The sequence below is a fragment of the Eublepharis macularius genome, chromosome 7, assembly GCF_028583425.1.
Source record: "Eublepharis macularius isolate TG4126 chromosome 7, MPM_Emac_v1.0, whole genome shotgun sequence".
NCBI classification, from domain to species: domain Eukaryota; kingdom Metazoa; phylum Chordata; class Lepidosauria; order Squamata; family Eublepharidae; genus Eublepharis; species Eublepharis macularius.
The window spans coordinates 80,766,518-80,782,643 of NC_072796.1; the positions used below are offsets into that span (position 1 = coordinate 80,766,518).

The 16,126-nt window shown below is 42.6% G+C and overlaps 1 protein-coding gene across 2 annotated transcripts in view; it reads left to right on the forward strand.

Moving 5' to 3' along the window:
- Positions 1 to 15,531, forward strand: part of TTR (transthyretin) — a 28,723-nt gene extending 13,192 nt beyond the window's left edge. The window contains exons 1-4 of one of the 2 annotated variants that reach the window (XM_054985465.1): positions 9,972 to 10,095; positions 11,307 to 11,446; positions 13,449 to 13,584; positions 15,314 to 15,531. In XM_054985465.1, the coding sequence (XP_054841440.1) occupies positions 10,027 to 10,095; positions 11,307 to 11,446; positions 13,449 to 13,584; positions 15,314 to 15,421 (453 nt within the window). In that variant the 5' untranslated portion in view covers positions 9,972 to 10,026 and the 3' untranslated portion in view covers positions 15,422 to 15,531. Of the gene's footprint in view, positions 1 to 9,971; positions 10,096 to 11,306; positions 11,447 to 13,448; positions 13,585 to 15,313 lie in introns of those variants that run through there. The other variant, XM_054985466.1, reaches the window with a different exon arrangement.
- The last annotated feature ends 595 nt before the right edge of the window (positions 15,532 to 16,126 follow it).

Sequence of the window (16,126 nt, forward strand, 5' to 3'; positions counted from 1 at the left end):
TAAAAACGTCAGGACAACAGATGGTCCCTCCATTTTCTCATGAGCTAGGGAGACCCCCAGTTCCCTGCAAAGCTCCATGAACCCTACCAATAGCCTGGCACACTGCCCCGTGCCAGCTGGCCCAGACATCATAAAGTTGTCTAAATAATGGATGGTGTCTGGGCAGGCACAGTGGCGACGCAACTCCCATTCCAAAAAGGAACTGAAGCACTCAAAAGCCGAGCAAGATATGGAACACCCCATTGGAAGGGCCCTGTCCATATAAACCTTGCCCTCCAATGCAAACCCCAGGAGCTCAAAGTCTTCTGGGTGAACAGGGAGCAGGCGAAAGGCAGACTTGATATCGCACTTTGCCAACTCGGCTCCCACCCCACACCAGTGCACAACCTTGACCGCCTGGTCAAAGGAAGTGTAGTGCACCGTGCAGAGTTCATCAGGAATGCCATCGTTCACAGAGCCCCCTTTGGGGAAAGACAAGTGATGAATGAGGCGAAACTCCCCCGGAGCCTTTTTTGGCACCATCCCCAAAGAGGAAACCCTCAGGGACGGGACAGGAGGGGCATCAAAAGGCCCTAAAACCCTGCCCTCAGCACACTCCTTTAAAATTTTATGTCGGACCACCTCTTCCATGCCAGCCACCGATGTAAGGTTGGCTGCCATGAAAGGCGTCCGGGGGCCCTAGAAACCCAAACCTAAAACCCAAAAGAAGATATTTTGCCTCCTTGCACCTCGGGTACACCTGAAGCAGGCTTTCAAGTACCCTCAGCCTTACTGGACTGGGCCTCTTTTCCAGACCCATGCTGGCCACTGCTGCCCCCAAAGCGTTTTCCACCTTGTCTTCCCTTGGGGCAGGCTGAATGTGAGTGGGGTCCCGCGCATACAGGGCATTTGTGCCTGTACTTGCACGCTCTCCTGTTGCAAACTCCTTTGGACGTGAAGTCCCAGCAGAGCAGCCATAATTGAACCTGCTGCCCCGCAGAGGTGCAGGAACCTGGGCCTAAAGTGGGCCGGATAATCATGTGACCGCTGTCAGTCCTATCCCCGAGGTTGGACTTGGCCGGGGCCATAACCTGCACCCAGAGCTGAATTAGAATCTGATCCCAGGGAAGGCTCGGGGTCAAGGCCACACGCATGCGGAACTCTTCATCATATCTTAACCACACTGCCCCCTCAAAATCCGTATACCCCCTGTATATGATGTTCATATACTGAAAAAGGGCAAGTGCCCTGTGTGGTTGCGCCCTGGCCAAAACCCAAGCATAAACCAGGAAACCCGGCAACCAATGAGCCCAGGTCTTGTCAATCCACCGGCGGCGGATCTTCTCCTTATCCCTGTCATCAAGATCATCTTTATCCTTCTTCACCAGTTCCCTGGAGAAGGGAAGGGTAAAGACGTCCACGTACTCACCCCATATAATTTTTTCTCGGGTGGCCTGTGTCAAATGGTCACCCAAAGGCAATGCCGTATCCCCAGGGGGCAAGGCACTATATGGAACAGTGCCATAAGTGGGCAATCCAAAAGGAGTCACCAACAGTGAGCCATACCCCAATGGCCAGCCCGCTGGAGGGAGTGGAAAGACTTGGCTGCCCACATTAGTGGCACCCCCACACGCAGGTGAAACTTGCATCTGCTGCTGCTGCTGGCCGCCCGACCCAGAGACATACCCCGGCCAAGCCGGCAATCCTGCAGAAGGCCAGCCCATAGAAAAAGAGGGGCATGGCGGCCAGCCCTGAATTGGAGAGGGATAGACCAGAGGTTGATCAGCAAGACCATGGGATTCCCGGGGCCCCGAAAAACCCCAAGGCCAACCGCCTGCCTGCTGAGGCAAGGATGACTTACCATCGTTAAAAGGTGGCTCCATTGCTATGGCATCCGCCATACCCTCCGGCTCGACTTCCACCTCAGCCAAAGAGTTCAAAGGTTCCTTGCCTCCGCCACCAGCACCCGGCATGTCCCAAGAGGAACCCTCGAGGGCAGAAAGGCGAGACAGAAAGTCATTATAAAACACCTCTTTAGGCACCTTCTTAGACGCCCGGCGTGGGCGCACCACTGCCACCACCAGAGCGGCCCCCCTTTCCCTCACTAATGCAGCGATACGCTCCAGGAGTTCCTTTCTGGTGGGACCGCTGTCATCATCATCTGAGGACGACATCACCGGGGGTGGCCTCTTTGGCACAGGCCATTTAACCGGCTGCTTACCTTTGGATGGCCCACTACCCTTTTTAGGAGGCATTCTATTATTAAGTAGCACTGTCTCTGGTCCAGAAACTTAGCCAGAAGTGTCAAGGTCACAGTCAAAAGTGATAAGTTCACAACCAAGTCAATTAACCAACAAGGGAAATATATCCCTGCAGTAACTTTGTGCAGCCACTAGGTGGTGCCACTACAGCCCAATTTGGGGGGGGGAGATCAAAAAATGGCCGCCACCAAAAGCTGCTTTAAAATGGCAACTCAGCGGGAACCCAAAGGACTGTTAAGTCTAACCACTGATGGCACAGCAGCACCCAAAGGACTGTCAAGCCTGACTACTGGTCTACTGGTGGCACTGTAGCACAAAATGCCTCTTATTAGCCACAGCTCAAGGGCGTCAAGCCGAGTAAACCTCCACAACTATCCCCCCAGGCACTCCAATTGTCAAATCCACTGGGCCTGCCCGAAAGGGGAACCCAAGCCTCCCAATGGGGCAAGATAGTGGGGAACAATGGCCGCCCAAACTCTGTTACTCTCTCAAGAGCACTAGCTCTCAGTAGGGCCCGGGGAGGGGGGTGAGCACTAGCTCTCCGTAGGGCCGGCCCTGACTCAGGCCACAACCACCCAGCAAGCCCCGCAGATCCAGCAAACACTGGCGCAGCCCCAAGAGCAACTCCAGGAAAATGGCCATGCCAAAAGCGGCCGTGGGAAGCTGACGATCCAATGCTGCCGCCGCCGCCAGAAAAGCGGCCGTCAAACGCGGCCGTGTAAAGCGGCCACCAGAATGCCGCCACCGCCGAGAGGAATGGCCATTTAAAAGCAGCCGAGTGAAGCAGCCAGAAAAATGCCACAGACGCTGCCACCGGGCCCAACGCCAGCCCGACCTGAACCAATGCACTCGAGGAAGAGAGCAGGCAGAAATGCTGCTGCACCTTCCCGAGCGCATCTTCAACTGCGGTCGGGGGAAAGCGGAGCTGCCAGAAAACGGCTCCTGGCTCTGCCCCCTAGGCAAAGCCCCGGATGCCCGGGAAGGAAGGGAGCTTGCCTCCTTACCTCCGGCAGGGCTGCAAAAGCTGACTCCCTGCTTGAGCTGCAAGCAGCCGCAGGGTGAGTCAAATTCCCAAAATCAGAAAATTAGATAGTTATCAAAAGCTTATTCCATGAATTTTTTGGATATATCTACTATATTGATATCCCACCCTTTCTCTAAGAAGCTCAGGGCAGCATACATACTCCTCTCCTCTTCCATTTTATCCTCACAACAAATAGATCCTGGATCTTACCTGTCTACTTGACTCTTTAACCACGACACTACACTAGATCTCAAATCCAACCTGTGTTATTAGGTGACAGGCATCTTACTATTGAACCTCTGTACATTATATATGCAAAAATATTAACTTAGAAAATAAGACAGCAGTAGATAGTATGTGTTTAAGGATATGTGAGTGCATAGTAATTGGAAAACAGCTTTGATGTAAACAAAAGATTTAATAGGCAAAGGTTTATTTCAAGAACAATAATGACTTCCAAGAAGGTCCTGTTATTTGAAATTCGCATTCTAACTCACAGTGGGTGGACTTCAAATACTCTGGAATCCAGATAATCCACTAGGTGTTTAAATATTTGCAGCTTAATCCATGTTTCCATAAACACATATCCCCCCTCAACACACACAAATCCTTATCCCTCAAGTTCACCAGTTCAAACTAGCGCCTTAGATTGGTGATACAAAATGCCATTGGACTATGAACTGACACCTTTTTGGTGATCTAAATAACAGTTCCAGAACTGGAGTCTGTCCACAGTAATTGTGGGTCTCCTTCTGTATGATGGGGATCCAGTGGTGCCATAACAGCCAGACTTTGAGGTGGAGGGCTGAGGCTCAACAAGCTCAGTGAATGTGAGGCAAAAGCAAGCTGCAGCTTCAAATATGAACTACATATTACAATCTAAAGTGGAGCCCTCATGAGCCCATTAAGTCCAGAGTCTAAAATTACCTAATTGTACCATTGAGGAGTCTCAGTACACTCATGGAGTGAAAATGCTTTCCTGTTTGCTTCACATGCTTTCAATTGCATACACAGAGCTATTACTAACTGTACAAGTAGGAGCATGTGTGTATTGGAGTCTAGGCAGAGATTAATTCACCGTTTCCTACACAGTTTGCTAGCTTGCCACGTGGAGTTCAGTGGAACTTGCACAGATTGCTCTGGATGGCATAAAGGCCCTGTTTGACAGCAATGAACTTGACCCATTGATTTCAATAGGATCTAAGGAGATTTTCAATAGAATCTGCATCATAAAACAAGAATTATTCTCATATCAGATTTGTAGAAAAGCAATATTTTAAATAAAATTGACTAAAGAGTCAGAGGATTAAAGACTTGTCTTGGTAGTAAGTGAATACACAAAGCTGGTAGTGAATATACAATGATAATATCTTAGACCTGTCCATTTACATGACAAGATGTCTTGGTGATATTTGGACAGAGGCTAAGAAAAGGGAAAAAATCAGATACCATGAATATCTTTGCATTTACTGAATAATGCAACATTTCTGCAAGAGCAGGAACATTGGTTAATCTTCTATTTCTTTTCATATTGCTCATAAATACATATATAGGCTGGCTCTATATTTCTTCATGGGAGATTCTAGAAGGAAGCAGAAAGGAGAGGCATGAATTATGCTTCTTCAGTCAGGACCTGCAAGGGGTGTCCAACGCCAGTGTTGATAGTAAGGACAATGAACATTTTATAATGCTAATATAAGTCACATAGGGGTTCAAATCGTATTACATCCACATTTGTGGGGAGGGGAATTAACTTTTCTCCCTCTCATATAGATTTACTGACTGAAACTGACCTTCCTACACTGCAGTTATTCCTCAAGGGGGGGGGGGGTGATGAGAAAAAGGAAAACATACATAATTTTCCATTGAGGGATAATAGCAATGGGGGACAGCTTCAATTAGCAAAAACACATGTGAATAGAGTTATATCCCCTCTTCTCACTCCTGCGCATCAACAATCCATTAGCATTTTTAAAACAGTGGAAGGATCCAATCACAGATCTTCCAGTGCTTCACCTGTTTTGACTCTGTCATAGCACATATACTATACAAATCAATTCGGAACCCAGTCAATGGTGAAATTTGTTTGGTGAGCTCAAGGGGCTTTGGGACTTGTTTTCTTGAACTACAGGCTATGTTAGAATCTAAGAGGAGATTCTAAAGCAGTTTCTGATATGTAGATGTGCTGAATGACCAGGAAAATTGACTGATTTATTTTTATGACTTCAGCATGATGGCTGGAATTCAAAAGCTGACCACGTATCTTCAATTCTTCAATGAGAAAAGAGGCCATCTTTTTTAAAAAAAATGGCAATTGGAGCAATATGGCATGGGAGGAGCAGGGGTTCATGGGTGGGGGGAATCACAAATTTCATAGGGCTAGGGCAATCCTTATGCATCAGCCTAAGCAGATCTTTGGGTCCTGGCTAGATGCTGGATGAACCTTGTAGACAGGTGGCAAGTGGATCACACAAGTAAAGAGCAGTATCTTGAACACTGTAAAATGGTCAGCTGTTTTTCCAGCATTCAAAATTGGATTGCAAATATTTTGTTCATGAATATTCTTCATGGTTGCCTCCTTCCTTCATCTGTCAACCTATGCACCCTACAGAAAAAAGAGCAATTTACAAAAGAGGCTATTCCCTTGGCTGTCTCAATCCTACTTGGGTGGAGAAAGGTGCATGCCTTTTCTCTCATTTTGAGCCTTACCCATTTAACCTCCCTTCATTACATGTGCTCATGCTCATTTGTATTCACTGTATCTACATGCTGAGAGTTATTAAGATGATCCTTATTAAATACACAACTCAACAGCAAATGGTCATTCTCAACAAGGTAAGTTCAATTTTTGAATACCTGCATTGCAAACTGGGAAAGAGACAATCAAAATTACCAGAGACTTTGTCAAACTTTTTGTCGGTATTGCCATATTTAGATGTCACAATAAACCATAGTTTCTAAACCATTGTTAGATTAAACTCTGGTTTATCATGATGTCTGAAATACAGTGATTTGCTGGTGGATGCTAAACAAGGAACCTAAACCAGTTGGTATCTGGCTTGTATACCACAGTTTGCCAGTAAATTGGAATGCAGAAATTGCAGTTTGTTCAGTAGCACCACCCATTCTCAACTTCCTGCAGAGAGAGACAGCTGTACACAACAGGATCAAACTGTATTCCAGTCGGTTTTTCTTCCCTCCCTCTGTCCACTTTTCTTCCTGTTAGTGATAATTCATCAAGCAGGAACAGGTTTCAAAGACTTCAGCTTCTCCAGAGAGGAATTTTTAAAAGATAATAGGGCAGACAACTATCTTTAAACCATGTACTTTTATTCCATTTGCAAACATACACAGCAGAAATTGCTCAATACAGAGCACTCTTATGGTCAAAGGCATTTCATAACAACCTGCCTCCTGCCATGCCTTCGCACAACAGTGTCCTCCCTTTGAACCCCCACCCCTCATATTCCCGAAAAGAGGAAGTGAGTGACGTGGTTGTGTGTACTTCTTTCAAAATGTTATTTCCCGAGAGAAAATAAATAATAGAAAGGAAAAAGAGAAGACTTGTTTGGTTTCAAAATTAAAAGGTTTAGGAATTAAGCAAAGCATCGAGACAGAAATAATAAATAATAATAATAACATTCGATTTATATACCACTCTTCAGGACAACTTAATGCCCACTCAGAACAGCTTGCAAAGAATGTTATCCCCTCAACAATCCCCCTGTGAGGTGGGTGGGGCTGAGAGAGCTCTGACATAACTGTGACTGACTGAGAGTCACCCAGCTGGCTTCAAGTGGAGGAATGGGGAATCAAACCCGGTTCTCCAGATTAGAGTCCTGCCAGTCTTACACCAAACTGGAAGGTGACTACCAATCTTTAATCAAGCAAGGGGAAGAAAAGGCTTGGCTTGCCTTAGACCGCCCTCCCCCATTTATTTTAACCAACCAATTCCAGCTGGCTGCATACATAATGAGACTTTGCCAGGAACCTGCCAGTACTACTACCCTCCTAGTTTTGATGATACCGTTTCCTAATCTGAAGTGTATATTCTCTCTGAACTTCAATTCTATGAATTTAAATAACTTACAAGTACACTGAAGAGATTTTACTATCTTTATACTCCCTTTGATTAATTCCCACATTACCAGGAAATCTCCTCTGAAATCAAATGTAGAAGTGTCTGCTTTGGGAGATTTTTCTGTTTAACTAAATGCAGAACTTAATAGCTACGTGGTCACTCACTGGTCCCAACTGGTTCAACAATACATCTCAAACCAATCAGAATGAAGTCCAATCACATTTGTTTGTTTGTTTGTTTGTTTGTTTGTTTGTTTGTTTGTTTGTTTGTTTGTTTGTTTGTTTGTTTGTTTGTTTGTTTGTTTGTTTGTTTGTTTGTTTGTTTGTTTGTTTGTTTGTTTGTTTGTTTGTACTCTGCCTTTCTCACTGAGACTCAGGGAGGAGTATGAGATTAGTACAATCAGTAAAAAGTACATTTCAATACAGTATCAAGGACATTTCCATAAACAATGCCATAGGGTAAATAGATACAAGTTTAAAAGACATAGTATTAGCAAGAGTCCAATACAGAGTAGAAAAAATACTGAAGCAGAACATAATCAATTCTAGGACTGACATTAGACAACATGAAGCACTGGTGGTACATAGGAGTACATATTTAAAGCAGCAGATAATATGTAAGGCAATATAGTGATGAAGTCTGTGGTCCCTAATTCATTAGCAAAGCATCTGAGACCCCATCCCTACAATACAGCCCTCCCATTTGAGTAAAAGGCCTTTTTGAATAGTTCGGTTTTGCATCGTTTACGAAAGGCCAGGAGAGTGGGGGATCTTCTGACTTCCTCAGGCAGGTCATTCCACAGGATAGGGGCCACCACAGAGAAAGCCCATGTATGGGCTGCTGCTGACTTCACCTGTGTGCAGCCTGGCACCTGCAGGAGACCCTGTTCAAATGAGCGAAGCTGCCATGGAGGAAAATAGGGAGGAAGGCAGTCCCAGGGGCGGCACAAGGGTTTGTGGCACTCGCAGCCGGCCAGCCGGGCACCCCCCCCCCCCCACATGCGCGATCGCTCTCCCGCTTGGTTGCCTGCGCTGCCGCAGATGCCTGCCGACGCTGGCTGCACCCAGCCGGGGGCTTGTGCTGGCGGCGGCGGCGGTGGGAGGGATAGGAGGCTGCTGCTTTGTGGCGCGCGCTCCTGCCCCCCGCGCCTCCTCCGGTGCTCTCTCTGGCACCCCGCGCCTACCTGGCCTCTATGGGCGCTCCGGCCCTGGGCAGTCCTGTAGGTATGTCGGACCAAAGCCGTGAAGAACTTTGTATGTAATAACTAATACCTTGAACTGAGCACAGTAACATATCTGCTAGTTAGTTCCATGAGTAATTTGTTTCCAGGCACAGTCATTTATGGCATCTAGAAATTTTGTTGTTGTCAAAACCTAATAACACAGACACAACTTGAATCAGTAGTTTCACACAGAACCATCAGTTGACATTTGCTTCTGTGTAACTACCATCGTCTGCAACACTACTTCCCACTATTTAGTAGGGATGTGAATCTACATAGTAACTAAACCAAACTGAATACATCCCTCTTCTTTAATAGCACTATTATTATAACAACTACTAACATTAAAAGTATTAAGGAATAATGTGTGAAGGCCCTTGATATTCTGTTGGCTTGTGGCTGATGATCACCTTAATAGCAGAAGGAAGAAGAGAGCAAGTCAGTAGCTAATATGAATCTGGCATGTTGATTAACTAGCAGAGTATAGCAATGTCACTATTAGTGATGTGCACCCACAAGAGATTCGAGTTTCCTGTTTTGGATTTACCCAAAGCGGGAAAACAATTTGGAAAACCTGAATCCCAAAGTAGCAAGATGCTTCGGGATTTGGGTGTTTAAATCACTTTAGTATGCTCCATAAAGATTAAGGAATCTTTACGGAGCACAGCGCACCAAAGCTCAAAGCAACCCATCAGGGGAAGAAAGCCACGGGGCATTTGAAAGCCACCCTTTTCTTGCTGCTTGCAAGCGGCATGAAAAGGGTGGCTTTCAAACTTCCTGCCCTGCCACTTATTTCCCCTGATGGGAGGGGGAGGAGAAGCTTCCCGAAGCATTCTCTGGATCAACAGCCACTAAATACACTCTCCTAAATAGTTTGTATGGGCAAGGCCTGAAGAAAACCATGACATTTTATAATTAAAAAGAATGTGAAGAATCATGAATATACTTCTTGTACTACATTAAAGCAACAACTACCATACCGAGTATACCAGTTAAAGTTGATTATCAGAGAAGAATACAAGTATGGTTTAAACAAAACTGTAGGTTGCCACAAAAGAGAGCAGGAAGCCTATGGTGTGCTTGCTGACAATGTATTATGGGTATTCTGTGGTTAGTAATATCCAAGCAAACAACTGTTGCTTCGTTTTTTCACATTTGATGTCTTAACAGCCTAATCCCTGTAGGCAAGGTTCATGGTTGTGTGGGTTACTGATTCTCTTATTCCCAATGCCTGTGCAGTCCTTCCTTCCACATGCAATAATCCCATGGATTTCTGTGAGAGGCCAAGTAATGGAAGAACTGCACAGCTGGACTGCTTACTAAGTAAATAATCAGAATCAGCAGGTTTAGAGTCATACGGGCACCTGATAAGTAGCCTATTTTGTAGTAGGGTAGAGTATAAAATCTCAAACCCCACCAGCTCTTAGCTGCTTGCAGAGGCTCACTGACTGCACATACAATGGCCTCTTCCTCTCTGCTTCTCATTTGCTTGGCTGGAGTGGTGTATCTTGCTGGAGCTGTACCACTGGTAAGTAGTGCATTCGTGGTATGATGATGACTACATAGAATTAAAAATACAATCTTTTCAACTGCATAATAAAATCCTTACTGTACACAGCCTGTATCTTTGATGGCTACCTCATTAAGGTCTTTTAGTCATATGCTTCTTTCTTCACTTTGGTACTAGTCTGATTTAGAGATATATTTTTTTTTTTAAAAAAGTTTTGTTTGGGATAATGAGGTATGCCTGTCATATGTAGTGTGTGCTACCTACCATGTATTTGCCCCTTCAATCAAATTATCAGTGGTTTGGGGACGTTTACCCATAAATCCAAAACCCTTCCTTTGTACTACATGCAAAGAATTTTACTATCAGTGAGATCTCCAGGTACTCCGATAGTCAATATATTTAGTTCTTTATCATTTTAAAACAGCTTCAAAACATTCTCTAAACATGTGTGTAGGATCCACACAATAATTTAAAATCCTGAATTGTAATATCTTGAGTAATTGCTTTATGAGCAAATACCTGGATTTCAAGAATATGAATGTATTCTCTGTAGCAAATGAAAAATTATCCTCTCATCTTTTGATTTTGTAAAGCAGAAATACATTTTACTTAGATAAATTTGATTCTCTGCAATTTCAGTGTTCTGACAAAAGACAAGGAATAGTCATGTCATAATGCAGCATATTAATTAGTAACTCAAGCTTCATTTAAGGATTGGTTGTCTTCAGTATGAAGTAGGTGAAGAAGCTGGCATTTTCCTTCAGCTCAAGAGATATATCTGCAAAAATGTATTTGTTAAAAGCAAAGCCTGATCTTGTTTGCTTTTAAATGCCTTTAGTTAACATGTTGTTCGTTAGCATATACAATGTCATATGAAGCTGCCTTGTGCTAAGCAAGATCACTTTGACCATCAGCAGTTTTCCAGGTTCTCAATAAGAGGTCTTTCACATCACCTACTAGTACTACCTGGTCCTTTTTAATGGGAAATGCCAGGGATTGAACCTGGGGTCTTCTACATGAAAACTTGATGCTCTACTACTGTGCCACAACCCTTTCCTTATTGTCTATATTTACATAAATGCAATAACCTCTAGTCCAACTTAAGGTTTTTTTAAGTTCAAAGAAATACAGACAGCTGAATAAATTATAAAGCTCTTTTGGATTCACAAAATAGGCTCTGGAGTCTGTGTCTCTGGACCACAAATTGATTGGTATTTTTTGTTACTGAGGTTTCCCATGGCTCCATTGACTCTAAGTGTCCTCTTATGGTGAAAGTTCTGGATGCAGTTAGAGGAAGCCCGGCCACCAGCATAGTAGTAAGAGTGTTCAAGAAAGCAGAAGATGGAAGCTGGAAAGAGTTTGCTAATGGGTAAGTTGTACTGCATACAAAATACATTGAAGAACAAAGGCAGTCCTGCTTAGGCCTGCCTGCAAATTTGTATAAATATACGGTAGAAATGCATCATTCTTGAATCTCCACTTCCAAGTCTCAAATTCTCTTTAAAGGCTTGTATGAGTTATCAGTATTTTTCTAAAGTGATGAGAACATGGAAGAGTGACTTTCTCCCTACCCCCCTCTGCAGTCCAAAATGCTGCTCCTCAGGGACCAGGAACCTCCAAGGGCAACATGAGGGTAATTGGAGGCCCCTGGGGGGGGGGGTCAAAAGTAGCCCCCTACCTGTACACATGGATCATTTTCCCCTTAGTACTACTGAGACACTATCTCTACTCCAGCAACAAGAGCGTGTGTGTGTCCTGGAGTATGCACATGTGCTTACCCCATGAGGATAGTACTATTATATTCCATCCTCACCACAGACTGTCATTTCAGCAAAAGGATAGGAACCAAGGACTGCTTTGGAAATGTTATAATCAATATCACCAAACAGTTATCTGCATCCATAAGGACTAGATAAGTTTGGAAAAAAATAACGAGGATTTTTAGTATTCTTACAGGAATGTGGGCAGCTTCATACAGCCTGCAAGTTGTTCACCACTTACTTCAGAGTTCTCAGATTCATCCAGACAATAGTGCACAGTTAGACAGCTTGGCATTAAAGTTTCCCATAGCTATAGCTACTGACACAACAGATTTCCCAAACGGCTTTCTAGCGTTTATCCAAAGTTGTAAATGAACCTGTGACAAGAATGATCTTTCCAATGTAATAGATAAGATGTAAATAGGCTGTAAGCAGGATCAGTCAAACATTTTTGGACAGAAAGGAACGAGGTCCAGCTCCTGTTTATAGACACCATCAATACTAAGTATAACACTGTTTGTATTTCATATGCAAAAGCTGTCCATGATCATTCCTTCCATCATACACTTTTCAGCAATTCAAACAAAACTCCATCTTTCTTTTAGAAATCCTACAACAATTGTCCAAACATTAATGTGAAAATGAAATACAGAATTGCTTAACCCTGAAATATGTTAACATACTGTTAAACATGACAGATCCCACACAAAATCCCCCACAAAATAATCTTAAAAGGGAAAAAGCTAAAACATAATCTATGCAAATTACTAACCTATAATTAGATACCATCTACTGCATTTAAACTATGGGGGGGGGGAATCTATGCACAGCTGAGCTATACATCTTTGGCTGCTGTTGTCTAATTTTCAACTTCTCTTTTCCCATTAAATTCCTTTTCTCACTTACACAAGCCAGTGATAGTTATATTGCCTTCCAATAGAACAATGACCCAATCTTATATGGTCTACATAATGCAAATAAACACAGTATTGGCTGTTAGGAATCCAGTGGTAAGTAGCTGCTATATTTTTATGCAGTGACTGCTGCTAAAACCAAGTTATTTGTTGCATGGCATGTGACTGGAAACTCAAGCAGATCTATAGAAGCAGGCTTCCTGAACATAAGGGGACTTAATTGTAAGAAAGCAAGCAGAGCAAAGTTCTTTAAACAAAATTTGCATTGTAGCCTATATCATCAACGGTTGTATGAAAGAGACTTTTTCTGACCATGACCATCATAAAGAGAAAAATAGCATTTCTCTATTCCACAGAATGTGTATAAAAGCAACTACTACATATGAAATTTAGGATCTGTGTCCCAAATCTTGTGCCCTGTCAGAATTACAATATGTATAAAGAATTAGCTACACATGAACTGTTTTTTCCTTCATTTGGACAGAGCAGATGGTGCTATATGAACAAAGAGATGTTGCAAGAAATGTGTGCATGCCCAAATAAGGGACTCTGAAGCCCATGGATGTATCAAAAGCTTCTATGTGCCTGGAATTGTTGTAATGGAATTGCTGTAACGGAATTGTTATTATGGGACTAACTAATACGTCGTTTATGCGTGGATACCATTCTTACTATTTTATATATTACTGCATTTTAGAAAAACAAATGAATTTGGAGAAATTCATGAGCTTACAACAGATGAACAATTTGTAGAAGGTTTGTACAAGGTGCAGTTTGATACAAGCTCTTACTGGAAGGCACTTGGTATTTCTCCATTCCATGAATTTGCCGATGTGAGTATTTGAAGTGGACGGGTCACATAAAGTGCAATAAAAAGATGCTTTCTAGCCTTTAGTTGTTCATTTTTAAGATGACAAATATAATAATGGTCCAGTAATCACTGTTGTAAATTGAGCAAACAGATTTAAGGGATTTGTTACATTTTCAAAAGAATGCATCTGGTCCTCTTCATAGTCTTCATGCAAATCTACCCTTCGCATGGTTCAGAACAATAAACTATTGCATTTTTATATCCATCCTGCTATGCCACAATTCCTATAAAAAATCATGTCCCCTTTTTCTTTTGCTGAGTATAAAGTTGAAAGGAATCATAGTGCATTATTACACCGAATGAACAAATAAAATGCAAGCATTCCCCAAACTTTTCCACAAACACAGACCCATGCAAAGGGGAGGTTCTACTGCAAGGGTAGGCAACCCTTAGCACATGTACCAACAGTGGCAGACCATTTTGCTTGGCACCCAAGGCCAGATCTTTGTCCAAGCAACTGGTGTGGAGAAGGCAACAAGCATGGCTTGTGCCTGTCACTTCCTTCCAACTAGCCCAGCTACCAGACAAGTCTAAGGCAGCTTGACATGCTCCAGGAATACCCATCCCAGTACAACCCTAGTCTCCTTTCTCTCCCCATTTTGTTTGCCAGAACACCAGCCTCTTACTGTTGTTATTATTATTATTATGGGATGGCTCAAGACTAAATTTTCATCAGCAAAAATCCTGCATCCAGCCTCCTGCAGGATATAGAACTTCAAAGAAGACATGTGCAGGGTCTAAAGTGGAAAGGGACAACTGGTAGAAATTTCCAGTTTAGTCTGGATTCAATTCAGTGCAAAGATATGGGGAAAGCTCACGTCTGTGGTTGAATCCAGCAGAAAATTTCTGTAAACAGAAGTAGCCAGTGGTTCCCCTGTCCCATAGAAGCAGCATTTGCGGGGGGGGGGGGGGGGGTTGGGGCTGAGGTGAGAAGGCGGAGGATTAAGATGGAGAGTTTATGCTAGATCCAACCCATTGTCTAACTACAGAGGACCCCAGTACATACATAAACCAACTCTAATCTACAAAAAATTATGCTAGAATAAACACTTGTTAGTCATTAGGGTGACGAGATGTTTATTTTTATTGCAACAGAGTAATATGGCTACTGGAACATTAATTTCTTTGGTAGTTAAGCCAGCACTGTTGTTTTCTTATACTACTCTGTCATACATAGTTTTAGAATTTTAAAAAAGCTGCTAGCAAACTCCAAGAAGCAACCCAATCTTTTTGTGCATTGTTATCAATAAACGTGTTTTGAAAATAAGGTTCATCTCTAACTGATCAACGTTAATGACTGCTACAGAGGACAATTCTAAAAAAAAATCTTCAAAATAATTCTAGATAGGATAGGGTGATTCAACAACATTGCAGTGTGCCCGTCTTTCTGCATTAGATTTATATTAACTAGTATTTAAACGGTTATGCCCACCCACCATTTATTTCATAACTGAGGACTCTGAAGTGCACACCAAATTCCCCACTCACTAGATTGTTTCTATTCATTTAATGGAGGAAATCAATGCATATATAATCCTTTGTGTAAAGGAGTCTACTAAAATGAATGGGAAGTACAACCATGCTAGACTTCTATGTGTACTTTAGGAAGGGTTATACTTAAAGGCAACTGATTATGAGTAGTTAATGCAAATTAATAATCCTCTTCAGCACTGTATTCCTTTCTTTTCCAGGTGGTTTTTATTGCTAATGATTCTGGTCACCGTCATTACACCATTGCTGCTCTTCTCAGTCCATTTTCTTATTCAACCACAGCTGTTGTCAGTGATCCAAAGGAATGAGATCCCAGAGTATTCTTACAAAGTTTCTCCATTGCTCCTTTTTTGTAGGATTATTTTAAAAGGATGCTGCTAACTTGTATAATCAATGACTTGTTTGCTAAAGTAGCATGTCTCTGACATCTTGGTTAAAAACTTTTTTGAAATGTATCAATAAATATTACTTCTCTAAACTGTTTGAGTGTGAGAGTATGCAGAGTGTAAAAGTATACACATGTGAGTGATGTTCAACATTAACACAACAAATGTTTACCAGCCAGGAAATTACTGTTTGTATTTGCATATCAGATCCCATTACATATAGCCAGTTGATTTGTACACACAACTCTTCTACACATAGACTGAATGTGCAGAGGAGAGCCACTACAGTCACATTGGTCTAGCTTCCATGTTTCTCTTGTAGTAGCAGGGTAGTACCCACAGACTAACATTCACTATAAATCTCACCTTATCTGAAGTATGAAATATATTTTTCATTTAAATTATGAGAACTGAAATAAGAAATTCAGAGCACCTCTACAGCCTATTTTAAGAAAATAAGAAAGTTACACATTATAGTTTGATACAAGGTTTGTCATTTAGTTTTTATGCCCCTAATAGTAAGATTATAAAAATTGTGTTATATCACGAGCACTACACCAGCCTATAGGACACTTTATTTCAAAAGCAAATTTTAAAAATACAAACATGTTAACAAGCAAAATAAAG